The 14,431-nt window shown below is 43.0% G+C and overlaps 2 protein-coding genes across 4 annotated transcripts; both read right to left on the bottom strand.

Annotated features, from left to right (window-relative positions):
* Window positions 1–3,289: 3,289 nt before the first annotated feature.
* Window positions 3,290–6,239, bottom strand: cldn26 (claudin 26). Its single transcript, XM_076099072.1, has one exon. It carries the CDS (start codon window positions 4,175–4,177, stop codon window positions 3,521–3,523), a length of 657 nt encoding a protein of 218 aa, XP_075955187.1. The 5' UTR covers window positions 4,178–6,239; the 3' UTR covers window positions 3,290–3,520.
* A 149-nt stretch (window positions 6,240–6,388) lies between these two features.
* On the bottom strand, window positions 6,389–14,118 carry lztr1 (leucine zipper like post translational regulator 1). 3 transcript variants are annotated; one of them, XM_076099069.1, is made up of 19 exons: window positions 13,508–14,118; window positions 13,340–13,402; window positions 13,200–13,256; window positions 13,018–13,097; window positions 12,803–12,911; window positions 12,399–12,482; window positions 12,254–12,311; window positions 12,002–12,141; window positions 11,706–11,907; window positions 11,490–11,600; window positions 11,217–11,309; window positions 10,938–11,090; window positions 10,003–10,177; window positions 9,743–9,912; window positions 9,288–9,571; window positions 8,995–9,144; window positions 7,917–8,022; window positions 7,711–7,791; window positions 6,389–7,282 (listed from the first exon to the last, which is right to left on the bottom strand). In XM_076099069.1, the coding sequence occupies exons 1-19, from the start codon at window positions 13,657–13,659 to the stop codon at window positions 7,166–7,168; spliced, it is 2,385 nt and encodes a 794-aa protein (XP_075955184.1). In that variant the 5' UTR covers window positions 13,660–14,118; the 3' UTR covers window positions 6,389–7,165. The 3 variants fall into 3 exon arrangements, with proteins under 3 accessions (XP_075955184.1, XP_075955185.1, XP_075955186.1); XM_076099070.1 differs by having other exon boundaries at window positions 10,995–11,090; window positions 13,508–14,117; XM_076099071.1 differs by having other exon boundaries at window positions 13,489–13,644.
* Window positions 14,119–14,431: the final 313 nt, after the last annotated feature.

The following is a 14,431-nucleotide window of genomic DNA, read 5'->3' as shown; positions in this document are numbered from 1 at the left end:
GGTAGTGATTATTGGCATGTTACAGGCAAGATCAGGAGAGCTGTCAACAGCTTCATAAGGTCCCAAACAGTGTCTAAAGTGTGTATAAAAACTGAAAAGGATGGAATATAATGTTTTAACAGGTATAATAGATATATACCACATGGCTCTAAAAATCCCGGATCATATCTTCACTTGGCATTCTTTACTGTGGCACTCGAAGGAGTTCACAGGCGAGAGTCATTTTTTTCATTACTTTATCCAAAAGTTGTCCCAAACTTTAAATTCTGTATATCATATTCTTCTGTAAAGCTAAAGCTGGTCAACAATGGCACCACCACGTCTATCGGGTCACTTTGCTGCTGCTCTGAGCGATAACCTCTCCATGATGTCATGGAAAACTAGAATTGTGGTGTACAGAGGGGTGTACACCCCCACAGAGGAGCTGTGCTTCCATATAACAATTCTGCAATTGACCGGTTTCTCAGCATGCGCACACACAAACAAATACACACGCACACACACACACACACACACACACACACACACACACACACACACACACAAGTCAATAGAAATCGATAGATTGTGAGATTTACTGTGTGATATTTCATTCTCTCCTAATTTCCTAAAGAGTTACTGATGTAAGAACTATTTAAACTTAATCAGCCCTGAAGATGCTCATATTTTACATGTGTGTAACATAACTGATCCATAACAAATTAAATTAAGGTATTGTGATTTTAGTTGTATGTAATGCACCACTAGTCTACACTGTTCTTTAGTCTCCAGGGAAGATTTGGCATCTGACAGAGCAAACAACTTCCATACAAGTAGCCTACTTTATGTGCCCATAGTGCACAAATGCAGGCAAAGTAAGTGTGACTATACACAGAGCATCACATAAACACATCATATTGGGAACTAATAAAACAGAGCTATATTTCCCTGACTGTACAGTGAATAAATAAAGCTTACCAGTGTGTATGGAGCAGGTGCACTGAAATCCTGTCAAACTCCCTGGTGCTCAGCTTCCCCTGGGGGAGCACGGTAGCATATTAGCACGCGAGTGTCCCAGCAGTCCTGTCCCTCTCCGGGATTGGCTCTGTCCAGTGGAGTATTCCCGGTCTGGGCGTCCCTCCGTATCGTCCTCTTCTGCCTCTTGGTGCAGCAGAGTCTCGAAGTGAGAGTGTAAGTGTGCTCTGCCCCTCGCGGAGAGCCCCCCCTCCAGCAGCAGACTGAGCAGACCGGTCGTGGGAGTTGCTTTCTTTTCCCTGGCCGAGCTTGCAAATGCAGCACGGAGGACCTTTGCCAGTTTCCCAGCTGTATGCAGTATTGATGGAGTTGCTGAGGGGATGCTAACACAGCATGAAATCTCACCGTTCCCTGCTCTCGTCCTACTCACTCCTCTCTCTCTCTCTCTCTCTCTCTCTCTCTCTCTCTCTCTCTCTCTCTCTCTCTCTCTCTGCTTGCCTTTCAGCCTCGCCTATAGATGTCAAAGACCTGACTTGCCAGTTAAGCCTGATCAAAGACTCGCTGCCCCCCCCCCCCCCCACACACACACACACACACACTGCACTCCCTGGTCCTTCTGCCCACTTATCACACAGCCTGCTTGCTGTGCATGCATTGTGCTGAATGCTGCAGGAGTATGAGCTATTGTTCAAAACTTACCAGAGTGACGTTTATTGTATTTGTACTGCCCACCAGGAGACATAAACACGACTCCTCAGACTACTGCGAACTATAAAACACTGTAGCAGCTCTTGCATTATGTGTGTGTGTGTGTGTGTGTGTGTGTGCTGCACTTCTTTCAGTGTGTGCAGCAGTGGGAGGCTCAAAGAGTTAAAGTGCAGTTGGTGCAGTAAATCCCAGTTTCAGTCAGGGGGTAGGGTGGCGCAGGATTAAAAAGGTATAGCGAGTCTTATAGAAATGAGCTCCCAAGATATTTCCATTCCTTATGCTCTCACTGTGGGAGGAACTGTGCCTCCCCTTTAAATAACTGCGGGGACAAGGTCATTCACTCGATAACCTCAGATTCATTTCTATGGAAATGATGGCAGTATTGACACGGGACGATGGTTCAGATGCAGCATTAACAGCCCTTATGTTGCCTCCCAAATGAAGAAAAAAAGAAAAGAAATGAGAATTCAGATTGATCCGATGAGATTTCCACTGGTCACATGGAGTGATTGTATTTCTACAGTGTGCTGACAGCTGACACGTGCACATGTGCTCCATTGTCAGTATGTTTGTGTTGCTCTCTGCATGTGTTCAAGCACATATTGAAAACAATGGAGTGAAGCCAGGGCGGGCGGTGTGCACATGTACAACAAGATGACTGATCGGGGTCTCACAGGCAGGCACTGATATATCACTCCGTTTAATTGAACTACAGGGGGACTCTCTCATGCAGGGGCCGGAGAGAACTGCAGCATCCGAAAACCCAGAGTAAGAGAGGCGAGAGGGGTGAAATGAATCATTATTGGCTAAAATATAAAATGACGGCCTGCCGAAACATTAATGCCAGCTGGTATGAAGGGTAGATTCAACCTGACTGTTAATTAGATCTAAACAGAGAGTCTGATAAGCAAATGCATGTTAAACACAAACTAGATATAACTTCATACAAACTGATCATATGATGTCCAAAAACTGACAAAACATGTCCAGATCACTTCTCATCATCACAATGTAAAGCACTGTACCAAAGCCAAATAGCGTATTCAGGACTAAGAGGAGCTAGTGGTGCCAAGTCCAAAACGAAATGTAACACAGAGGAGCTGCAGCACTGGAATGCAACTCCTGTTAGACTATTCACTCCTAGCCGATAGTGGGCCCTGTGCACCATAAATGCTGGATATTTTTTATGCATGTTCAGTTGATCATGGTTTTTATTAGTAAAATACTGACTCATGCGTGGGGCTGGAGAGAAGCCATTTACTTAGTGCACTGCTTTACATCTTAATGTATCTTTTTCTTAGGACTTAAATACTTAAAATAGATTTTACTTTTCAAACTTACTTCTAAAATCAAAATCAACAGAAAGAAATCCTGACAAACGCAACTCTAAATCACAAGTATATTCACGGATATATCATATACTTACATACATGCTAAAAGCCAATTCTTCCTTCGTTTTAACTAAAAATCAAAGAGGTTATTTGTTAAATATTGTTATTCATTGAATGTCAAGAGAAGTTTTACGTGCAATACGTGCCTACGAGTAAATAAAGCCTACATACTGTATACTCTTTCTCCAGACTCTGTACACTTTAAAGGAATAAGAACTACTCCAATTGTTATTATGTCACGTTACTTTAATAGTTTATTTAATGAGGACAATCTCATAATTAACCAGAAGCAGAGACGACGAAAATGTGTACAATTTGACTTAGAAATGAACAAATAGAACACATGTAGCTGTCATGTTATATCAGTCAGAAGTGTTATTCTTGGGCTACTGAAGTAATCTCATTTCACTCCACGAGCCTCCATGTTAAGTATATGAATGCAGATGACACATTTGGCAATAAGAAATCTATAAAACCTCTGTCTTCAGGTAGTGCTTTGTCCTGTGCTTCGCCTGCGGGCTGTTTGGCACACTTGCTGGCCTCTGGTCGTAGTCCCCCATGCACACAGCGACAAAGAACAGAGTCCCTCCAATGACCAGAGCCAAACCTCCAAACCATCCAGAGAACATCGCCTCTCCATACTCCCAGCGAGGCATCACATCAGGGAAACCCTCGTCCCAGAAGTCCACCACAGTTGTGTAGGCCACAAGAGAGACGGGAGCCAGAGTGGTGAGCCCCGACACCCAGGACAGCACCCCGCCGAGGATGAGGAGCCGTCTCTTCAGGCCAGGCTGCCCCACACACATCCCAACCCCCTCCAGACCTGGGACGGCAGCCAGCAGAGCTGAACCTCCAGTGCCTACAGACACTAACATGAGCACCCTGGAGATCTGCAGGTCCATCGGCAGCCCCATGATGGACTCATACGCCTTACACTGAACTCCTACCTCCTCTGTGTAGAGGCAGGTGTGCCAGAGTCCAGAGAACCAGTTCTCCACTTCGTTCAGGTCAGAGTTCATCGTCTTCCACAGTGGAAGGAAGGTGGTGATCAGAGAGGTGACCAGACCTCCAAACGTCACAAAGAGTGCAGTCCTTTGCATCACTATAGGTGTTAGAAAGACCATCTTCTGCCCTCTGTGCTGTGATTCCTGTTCAAGTGTGCAGGTCTATGTAACAGGTTGGGAGATCCAGAGTGGCTCTGTGGCCCGTCCTACCTGCTCAGGTAGCAGGACCAACCGGGCCAGCCCACTTATTCAGCTCCCTCAATAAAATGCAGCTGATAGGTGAGAGATAATCCAGGACCGTGGCAGGACAACAGACATACTGTTTTGTTTCAGTGTTCAATATCATCACAGTGAACAATGAACTCTGTTTTTAGATGAAACCAAATATGTCCAGCAGGAGTCTGAGCTGTGTGCACGCAGGTGAACTTAAATGAATGAAACATGAGCAAGCTGGGCACGGGAGGTACACACACACAAAAAGAAGACTTAAAAGCTACTCCAAGCATTACTATACTGGTCTGTTTCTTTGTAATTATATTCTTTTAAGGTTGTAATTATTTCAGATGAGTTGTTTTACTGATGTCACTGATGAGACTTGGTCATTATTTAAGTTAAGACATTTACAATCTAAGGAAATCAAAAGAAGGAGCTTTCGACTTGCCATGTGTCTCAAGTATCTGGACTATGAATAGCACTTTGTGCTCACTGCAACGGTACTTACAACAGAGTCCAAAAGAGTCCAACACACTGTGAATTCCACTGAGGGTCTTTACAGAACAAATGGCAGCGAACAGAAAACTCTACCTACTGCCTCGGCATTTAGGTCAACCTTTCTCTCAATCCCATGAGCAAAATGTACTATCTAACTGAAAAAATAAAAAGGTGAAAAAGCCTTTCTAGTAATCTGTTTTTTTAATTTATTTTCAAGTCAAACTAAATGCAGTTGTAATGTTTAGGGTTGGTATGACTGTCTAGACTACTGTAAAAGTATTTTTAAAAGAAGTTGCTATTTGTTCAAACTAATTACGTAACCTATTCAATTTTAATTTAGCTCACTTGAGTTGATCAAAATCTTTGCACGGGCAGAACCCTGCAGAAGCCGAAGGAATTCGGCCTCTCAAACCAAGGAGCATTGTCCGACCTAATCATCCATAGATCTGTGGAAACTGAAACCCCTGAAGGATGTGGCTAATTTGATGAAAGGTCAAGGACTAACCTTCAGCTTTTCAAATAGTGTATAGGTTGCAATGGCTTTGGGCGTAAGTCTTTGTTTGGATTTCAGATTTGTGCAAATATTCAATATAAAAATAGTTGTGTATATGCACCATTGTGAGTCTTTTGGAAGAAACTGCATCGGTTCTGAAGTTTCTTTCTTTGTGACATTCAGTTTGAATCTAAGCTTCCATAAATGACACAGAGCACTGCTGACCGCGGGAGTACTGAGGGGGCCATGGCATTTAGATGAAACTGCCCATCAAGCCAGTGGGGCGAGCACTACTTAAGCTCAGCCAAAGCAGATACAAAGTAAATCCGCTCTTTGCTTGGGTGAGTACAGGATTCATTGGAATATAGGAATATGTATGAAAAACTGACTTTGCAGTGCTTGTGCATATACATTTAGGGATATGAAGTGCCTTCCAATTCTCAAGATGTGACATAAGACAACCAAGTCAGTTTTTTGTGGGCTGTTTCAGAAAACATGTGATTCACCAAGATATTCAGATGTGGCTCCCCTTCCTGTGTCAGCTGCTTAAATTAACTGTAACATAGCTACAGATACATACATGAACTTTAACTCTGCATTTAGGAGGAAATTGGGGTTCAGTGACGGGCGCTAAAACGGAGCGTTTAAGAGAGAAGTTGAATACAGGTATATTCCTACTGACAGGATGAGAAAAATAGTTTCCTTTCAACATTAAAACATGTAAATATGTTCAAGTAGAAACCCCAAATATAAGTATGAAAATGAGCATATGTCCTCTTTCATGAACAGCGTAAAAGTAAATTAGGCGAGAGGGTCCAGTATGTTTATGACGACTCAGTCTGATACCAACAACAGGGCCCGATGAGGGGTCGAAACATCATTTATTATAAATACTGGGCTTCTATAGGAAGCTCACTTCTGGCACATTTTACTATACATTGACAACTGCCAAAAGATGGTTGTGCAAAAATGTAAATTACATTATAAGGTACTTTATTCATAAGCTAAAGAGGCACATTGGAAGCTCTAAGAAAACTGACTTTTAAGTGGTTATGAAGTGAGTTCAACATCTGTATTTCACAAGAGTTCAGAGTGCAGGGGGCCGCAGAGACTCAGTACAACAGGACTCATTTTCTATAAGATTTATTAAGGCTTTAAATACATGGAACCCATGTGGGTAAATATTTAATAACAGCATACTGATGTCACTAAATACACATTGCTATATCTTGTAGATATAGACGGGGCTTGTCCGTTAGTATTGGTAAGAGGTGATTATATTACAAATATGTGTGCTAATGAAAATAACATTAAATGAAACAAATAGCTTTAAGACAGACGTACATTCTAATTATTTTCATATGATGATTATGATTCCTGACAACATTTAGTCCAGGCTTGATAACAGAGTCAGAGCCGACGATAATACAAGTGATCAATACAGATTTATAGATAAATAATCTATTTAATAGTATACTTTGATAAGGTTGCATTTAGACGACAGCTGAGGGCAACACTTGAACCTCTATAGTGTCACACGTGTCAATTATTAAAGTCCGCTGCATATCTATTTTAAAATGCAGCAGCAATACTGAGCAGAATAAAACCTTGCAAATGTTTCCTCTGTTCTCAAAATAAATAAATCTCAAACATAAAAAGGGATTGTTTTTGGACAAATTATAACTGAGCTAGAATCTTCACTGATTTCACTCATTGAGATGCAGAGTAAGAACAATTTGATACAACATGGATAAAAGCCATCGACGGTACGTGGGTCTGGAGATGCGACGGCCAACATAAAGAAAAGTACGACGCGTTGGTGACGAGGGAATAACTAGAAGTAGGTTGAGCAGAGATGTATGGCTTCTGTGAGAGGAGAAAAGAGCCCGGCTCTCGGCGTCATCCTAAATGTCGGAGCCCATCTCCGCACACTGTTTGTCTGATATGTGTGTAGCTAGGGACTCAATGATGTCCAACAGCAGCAGCTGGCTGAGAGACCGCAGGTTGGGGAGCTTGGATACCTTTGGGAGGGGAGGAGAGCAAAAAATGAGGGGAAAAAAATGAGCCATAAACTAAGACAAGACAATGAGTCAAACAGGGTCAAATGAGGAATAAGCAGCACTTAAAAATGAAGATAAACAGAAAGAAGCAGAAACGGTAACAATAGAGCTAACACTGCAGTGAAGCAGGGTGAGAATTGAGTGCTTCGCTGTTTCTTTGAATAACAAACAATAATCAGAGTGGCACTATGACCCTCATCGCAATGTGATGAGGTGCTTGTACAGCCGGCCGGCCTGTAAACAGTCTCCTCTCTACGTAGCAGACGGAGGGTGATCCACTGGAAGGCCAAAGGTGTCAGCGTCCCGCAAAGGAGACGAGCCTACAGGGTTAGCTCAGCTGCAGTGAGTGGGCAGCAAACCCCCAGGGCTCCGGATACAAGCCCACCCACCTTAATGAACTGGTGGACAATAATGTGCAGGCAGTGCTTCTTCATGTCCAGAGCCTGGGTCTTATCAGCTGCCTCCAGAATCTGAAGTATTGAGGGAAAAAGTGCGTGAGTAAATGATTCACTCTGCGTAAGAAAATGTCTTCAAGTATGGGACAACATTGTAAAATTAGGTCACTGTCACACCCTGTGGGTGAAAACACAAATACCTGCAAGACATTCTCCACATTGACGTTCATCTCCAGATTCTGCTTGCAGTAAGCCTGCATCCTGTTGTTCGAAAACCCGTAGTAATAAGGTGCAGCAAACAGATAGCTGTTCATCACGGGTTAAGGACAAATGTTTCTCTCTGCGCTACAGCACAAAACCTTCATGTGAATTAGACAGTGACCTACCTGCTCATTATGCGCAATAGGCGTAGCCAACTATAACACTGTACATGAACACAGCGAAAGACAATTATGATGCTTTGAAAATAAAAAAAAGTTATCTTTTGTTCCTTGTATTGAATCTTACGCAAGTAGTGACCACAAAAAAGTCCAATACACAAGTGCAGTTCCAATAATGGCCACTAGATGCTGACGGTAGCATTTCTGTGGATCCCAATGAAATCATTATTTTTAGAGATGCAACCATTGCATAATTCTTGGCCGACCAAATATCTTATATTTTCTCCAAAACTGCACCAAGTTACAGGACATTCTCTCACGCTCCCTTGGACAAATCTCAAAATTGGCTTTTGAATATTGGTTCTTAAAAAACAAATAAGTCCGAACTATTCCCATATGTATTTTCGTGCATTATGTCCATGGCACCGTGTCCTAACTGGCCGCGAGCGGCGCAGCACTGTGCATCGAGACGTGCTGTTTTCAGCATCGACGTAATTTCCAGAAAATATCACAATATAAAATGTGTTTAAAAAGTACAAACGTAGGATGACAGCAAGTAATACTCACCCATCTTTTAAGTGGTTAAGTCGTTGTAGCTCAAGGTTTATACCCAACCATAAATTGTCTCCACAGAAGACATCAAAGCTATTAGAGAAGTATGTTTTGGGCGAGTTTGCCTTGATCGAGCTTATCACACTCAGCCATTGTGGTCACAACTTTCTTATCCCACCACAGCTCCCTTTTCAAAAGGATGGGGATTCTTTCATCATTTCTTTTCATTCAATTTGTAAAAAATGTTCATAAAGATGATTTCAAACTTGTCACTACAGCGGGCTCTGCCTGGGAAACGCTTCATCTGGTGAATGAATATAAAGCAGTCTGACTGTGAGAAGGATACAGGGAGTCTTCTGGAGGCATGTTGACGTCGCCATAGTAGATATAACGCAGCATGGACTCAAAGGCCTGCTTACTGGGAACCATCTCACCGATGGAGATATTAACCTGACCGTCCACAGGCATGAAGGAGCGGAACATCGCCTCAAAGTAACTAAGTACAAATATAAACGTTAAAAAGTGTCAGCCACTCGGATGAAATGCACCACGATGTACAATGATGAGAAAATATTAGGCCTGGTCCCTAAAATGTTTGTACAAACCAAAAACAAACCATGACAACTGTGTTGTCCCTACCTGGATCGGGCTGCCAGTATGGCTTTATGAGCAGGTCGAGGTTGTCCGTCTAACAGCAGGACGATGTCGCAGAACTCCAGACCGCCTCCCTCCAGGTAAGCCTTCATGTCCTGGACCAGTGAGGTCCCGATGTCCACAGGCTGGTCCGAGTACAGCCTGAGAGGAGGCTGCTGCTTTCGTCGCACAATCTCCACAATCAGCGGGGTGGACAGACGTTCAAACTCCTTCGTCATGATCACCTGGTTGAAGTGCGACTCCTTCACCACAAAATTAAGGCAATGTTCCTAGAGGAAGAAATAAACTGTTAGCATGAATGTAAGAATAGATGATTATTCTCCTGACCTCTCTTATTGTACTGAAGACAGTCTGAACTTCAACCACTGGAGGGCAGTAGAAGCTACATTAGCAGAAAGTGTTACAATAGTCGTTAACAGTTATCCAGATTCCAGACCTACCTTGAGTTGGTCCAGTTGCAGCTTGTTGGCATTTTCACAAACACTGAGGACGTTCTGTAGGTCGACAGATGCCTCAATGTACTGCACACACAGCTGCTCGAGGCGGGAAAGCTGAAAACTAAGGGCCAGTTTGTACACATCCATAATTAGAAGAACATCCTGCACATGACCTATGGAGGCGAGCAAACAAAGAAAGAAAATGAGCAGTTTTCTCTTGTCTCTCTAAAGACTGATCAGAGCCACCATGAAGAGAGCGGTACCTCTGCGTGGGTACTGGATCTTGTCCGTGTAAAGGAACTGCATTAAGACCTCGAAAGGCTGGAACTCCGCCTCTCTGATGGAGACCTCCAGCATCGGCCTGATGCCTGCTGGGATATCCCTCGGGCTTCCAGCTGCCCCTTCGTCACTTTCCTCGCTGCTGTCCTGTTTAGCCTTCTGCACACAAAGACAGCAGATTACGCAACACGTTAACATCTAACAATATGTTTAACATTACAGCTGAGGTTCCTCTACAGCAGTGACCTCTTACAGTTACAACTGGACTGTATTGTAACGCCTTGTAATCCATGTATTTAACGGGTCCACATATAGTATATACAGTATACTCTTGATATATATTGAGTGCCACAAATTACTTCACTTTGCATTTAAAGTGATTTTGTTAAAGTCATTGATTACCCCTCACTCGGGAAACCACAACTCAGGGGTTCTTGCATGGGCATGCCATTGTTTCATATTCTGTTTGCAGCTTCAATTTGTACGTAAAGTCAGCGTTGAGTCGGTTAATTTTCCATAAATGTGGAACCGATACCGTAAATAATCCCTTGATTTCCCTTATCTGCCCGTACAAAAGTGGTGCGACAAACACTCAACGTGGTAATAATATTGTGATATGTGATCATGGGGCACAGGTGCATCCTTCCTTCACTGGAAAAGCTCATTTGGACTGAACTCTTCTGCTTTCTGCCAGTCCAACCTCATGTCAGTTTATGGCTGTTTCATGAACTGAAAGTTGTGTACATTAAATATCAGTATTGTGATGTTGGAGTAAAGATCTGGGAATTTGATAATCATCATTTTATGACATTGTTTGAAGACAGGGTTTTCCTGGTCTTCAGTCTGTGTGATAGTTGAGTGACATGAACTACAAAGGCCTCAGTCTGATTTTCTATCACATGTTGATGTCTATTAATACCTTCTGACAACACCGAGAGTCTTGCCTTGTCTCAGAGGAAATGAAGCGTGCTCTGACCTGTCGCTGCCTATCCCAAGCCTGCAGGATTTTCTTCCGCAGCCACTGACATCTTGCAGTCACTATGGCAATATGCCCCAAGACTCTCTCCTCCCTCTGTAAACAACAAAATAAAAAGGAGTCAAACAGGCTTAGAAAGCATCTGAGTAGGGTGATGTAAATGTCACCGTGTCATTTTAATCAGCAATTTAGCGGCTTAGCCTCCGAGTATCACAAACCCACCTCGCCCAGAATAAACTCCACGTCACAGAACTGACGATTCTCAAAAAGTTTGCCGTAGTCCTCGTGCAGAGTGCACTGTGGGTAGCAGGAAAACTGCAAGTGGGAAAAAAAGGTATATTTTCAAGAGCTATATAACTTTTAGAGTTACTCTCAAAAACAAGCGTGACAGTTTGCTTTAGACAGGAAAGACTTTCAACCACAGTGTCCAAATGATGCAAAAATATTTAGAGCAAGTGCTTTTATATTTCAACAAGGAATTAGTTTGACACTAACCTGGAATCTGTACATCTCCCCACTGCGCACATTGTTGTCCACAGTTCCTCCAAAGATGTACATGGCATCTTGAATCACAGCAGCAGCATGGAAGAGTCTCCCACTGGGCATCTGAGGGGGGCAAGTAATAATTAAGCTCGTCACATATTTGTCACATCATTCAAACACTTCTATCGTCTGTTGACACAGCCCTTTGTAAATCCATTTGATTCATACCTCACTGTCCATGCTGGGATGGATCACCTCCCAGCTCTGAGAGTCCACATCGTAGCAGTGCAGTTCGTTGGGCAGAGTGTTGTCAGCCGCACCTCCAAATACATACAGGTGACGGTCAAAGGCAACCATCGTGTGCCCGTAACGTCTCTGGGGAGGTGGAGGGGAGCCCCGCAGTAAGTGTTCGGTCGGGATGCGTGTCCACCTGAGAAGGAGGAGTAAAGATTGGTCCCATGTAACACTGGCAACTACAGGATGAGTGACTGAGGTAAGTCATAAGCTCAAAATGTTGTACTCACATGTGGCCCTTGAACTCAAACTGGAAGAGGTTGTTGGTGATTTTGGCTCCACTCTGACCAGAAAACACAAACATCTTGTTCCTGCATACGGCTACGGGGAAGTTGCAGCAAGATGGAGGAATCTCACCACTCTGATCGATCTGATGGAGACAAAGGCAGAAACGGGGACGTTAACACATACAGTACAGTGTTGGTGAGCGTTGTACTCTCAATGTGTCTCTGGTTATAGTTATTGAAATGTGTTGTACTGGCCTCTTCCCAACACGCATGTTCTCGATCTTGCAGATTGATGGTCCACATGTCATTCAGCCTGCACATGGGGGGAAATATCTGTCAATATTATATGCAAAACACAAAGTGTCACTTGTGACAAAAGCAAATAAAAAGTGAAACATACCTGGCATTCCCATCATAGCCAGCAAATATCCACAGTTTATCACTATAGACCGTGGCCCCATGTGCAGACCGAGCCACTGGCAAGCTGGAACAGAGACAAGGAGGTGGATTTTAACTGATCTCCACATAGATGTTATGCCCCCATCATGCATCCCAAAATAACTGTGTTCCCATGTGAAAGAAGAAAACATTATTCCCTGCTATTTAAAGTTAACAAGAAAAAAACAACCACAGGGGAAAACTGAAAATCTGCTGCTGGTTATGTGCCCTTTAATGAAAGTTTTTCACTCTTTAAAAAAAAAAAAAAAACACCAATAAAAAAAAGCTAAAATAATTAGCCACAGATTGGCTGTAAAAGATTATATAAAAATCGATCCTAGAACACTCATCTTTAAAACACTTTACCTCCCCTCCACTTTCCATTCAGTCCACTGCCCTGTAGCAAACTTGTACTCAAAAAGGTCATTTTTGTTTTTCAGGTTTGAGTTGGAGTAGATGTCTCCAGTGTAGCCCCCTGAAAAAGATCAAAGTCCACCATAATAGCATCAATATCACGTTAGTTTAAACGTGTAGCATGAATGACGTGTGATTATGAGGAACATAAGCTTGTAAAAAGTTACCAAAAACAAACATGCTGCTGCCATAGACCACAGCAGAGTGATGATATCTGGGAGCAGGTGGAGTTCCAGTGGTGAAGGCGCTGTAGTAAATATCACACAAAGGCAATAAATCACATTTCACAGTCTGGAACTCATTTATTTGCTTATTTTAAATGTGGAATCGTGCCTCACTGCAAACTTACCGACACCACGAGCAGTCCTTCACATCAAAACGGAGCAAGTCGTTCAACATGTTCTTTCTATGGGGTGACAGAACATGTAAAATGCATTTCATGTGGTGGACAATAAGAATGAAGCAGGAAAAGCCACCAGTACTACTCACCCATTGTCTCCCCCAAATACGTAAATGGCATCTCTGTACGCCACAACAGTGTGCTTACTGCGCCTAATCAGAGCAAATGAAGTGGTGGATGAATAAAAGGCTGTACATATGCAGATTAAGCCGGTGGAAGTCAGTTAAACTGCACCTACTCATCTGTCAACATGTTACCTTGCACCAACAAACTCATCACACGGAGGGAGTCTTCTCCAGCGATGAACGGGCTCGTATGGGCCAAAGTTTAGCGTCAAATATTCCACGCTGTCGGAGCAACTGTGGTCAAAATCAACACTCGGGGCCACTTTGGTTGATTTTAAGGACATTGTTGCTAACTCATCCAGCTGAATCACTTCTCAGGGCCCCTCGTCTGCAGACACGTCCACGGCCAACGCCATCGTTAAAAGCCAGTTAGCTGTGTGGCGCTGGTATTACCCTTTAGATGAAACTGAAGTCCGCTTTATTGACGTTAAAGGAGTATGGTCTTCTATGCTAAGAGTTAGCTACTCGCGATGCTAAAAACTAAAGTTAGCAGCATAGCTCACACTGGCTATGCTAGCCATCTAGCTATGTGCTAAGCTGCAAAACAAGCAACAGCTAACAGTTATAGCGAATTAACCGTCAACGGGTAGCTACCAACGTTACACACAAATATCGTATCCGGTTCAATACTTCAGTTAAGTCAGTATGCATACGAAGTGAATGAGTCCGCAACAAGGCACCAGCCACACAAGCTAACGTTTCACTAGCAAAACAAGAGTGCTGTCATGAAGTCGGCCAACCACGCCCCCGAGCGCGAGACTAGTGAGTACTTCACTTCCTGTAAAAAAAATCGAAAACAAAACACATTTAACCCTCAAAAGGCCGAATACAAAGTGTACCGTTACGTATAACAGTTTAAAACAAATGTCAGTAGGCCTTAATAAAGGGTCATAAAGTTTACAACTAATAAACCATTTATAAAGGATGCTTTATTAGCTGTTGATACATTCATGCTACTAAATGTAGCTACTATTCTATCTTTAGATATTTTAACTATTTATTCTGGCCTATCTTCATAGTTGATTTGATCTGGGACATAGTTAATGCATACAGTAT

This window comes from Anarhichas minor, unplaced genomic scaffold (assembly GCF_050575085.1).
Source record: "Anarhichas minor isolate MPS153535 unplaced genomic scaffold, ASM5057508v1 ptg000025l, whole genome shotgun sequence".
Classification (NCBI taxonomy): Eukaryota; Metazoa; Chordata; class Actinopteri; order Perciformes; family Anarhichadidae; genus Anarhichas; species Anarhichas minor.
The sequence above is the reverse complement of the archived record's forward strand: the minus strand, read 5'-3'. Positions and strand labels throughout refer to the sequence as shown.

What these genes read in the sequence shown, in the direction of transcription:
- cldn26 (XM_076099072.1), bottom strand. Translation starts at nt 4,177, where the DNA reads ATGGTCTTTCTAACACCTATAGTGATGCAAAGGACTGCACTCTTTGTG.
- lztr1 (XM_076099069.1), bottom strand. Translation starts at nt 13,659, where the DNA reads ATGTCCTTAAAATCAACCAAAGTGGCCCCGAGTGTTGATTTTGACCAC. An exon ending in ATACTGGCAGCCCGATCCAG is followed by an intron (nt 9,145 to 9,287) that starts GTAGGGACAACA and finishes ATTTGTACTTAG; the next exon opens with TTACTTTGAGGCGATGTTCC. An exon ending in ATGCCTCCAGAAGACTCCCT is followed by an intron (nt 8,023 to 8,994) that starts GTATCCTTCTCA and finishes CGTGATGAACAG; the next exon opens with CTATCTGTTTGCTGCACCTT.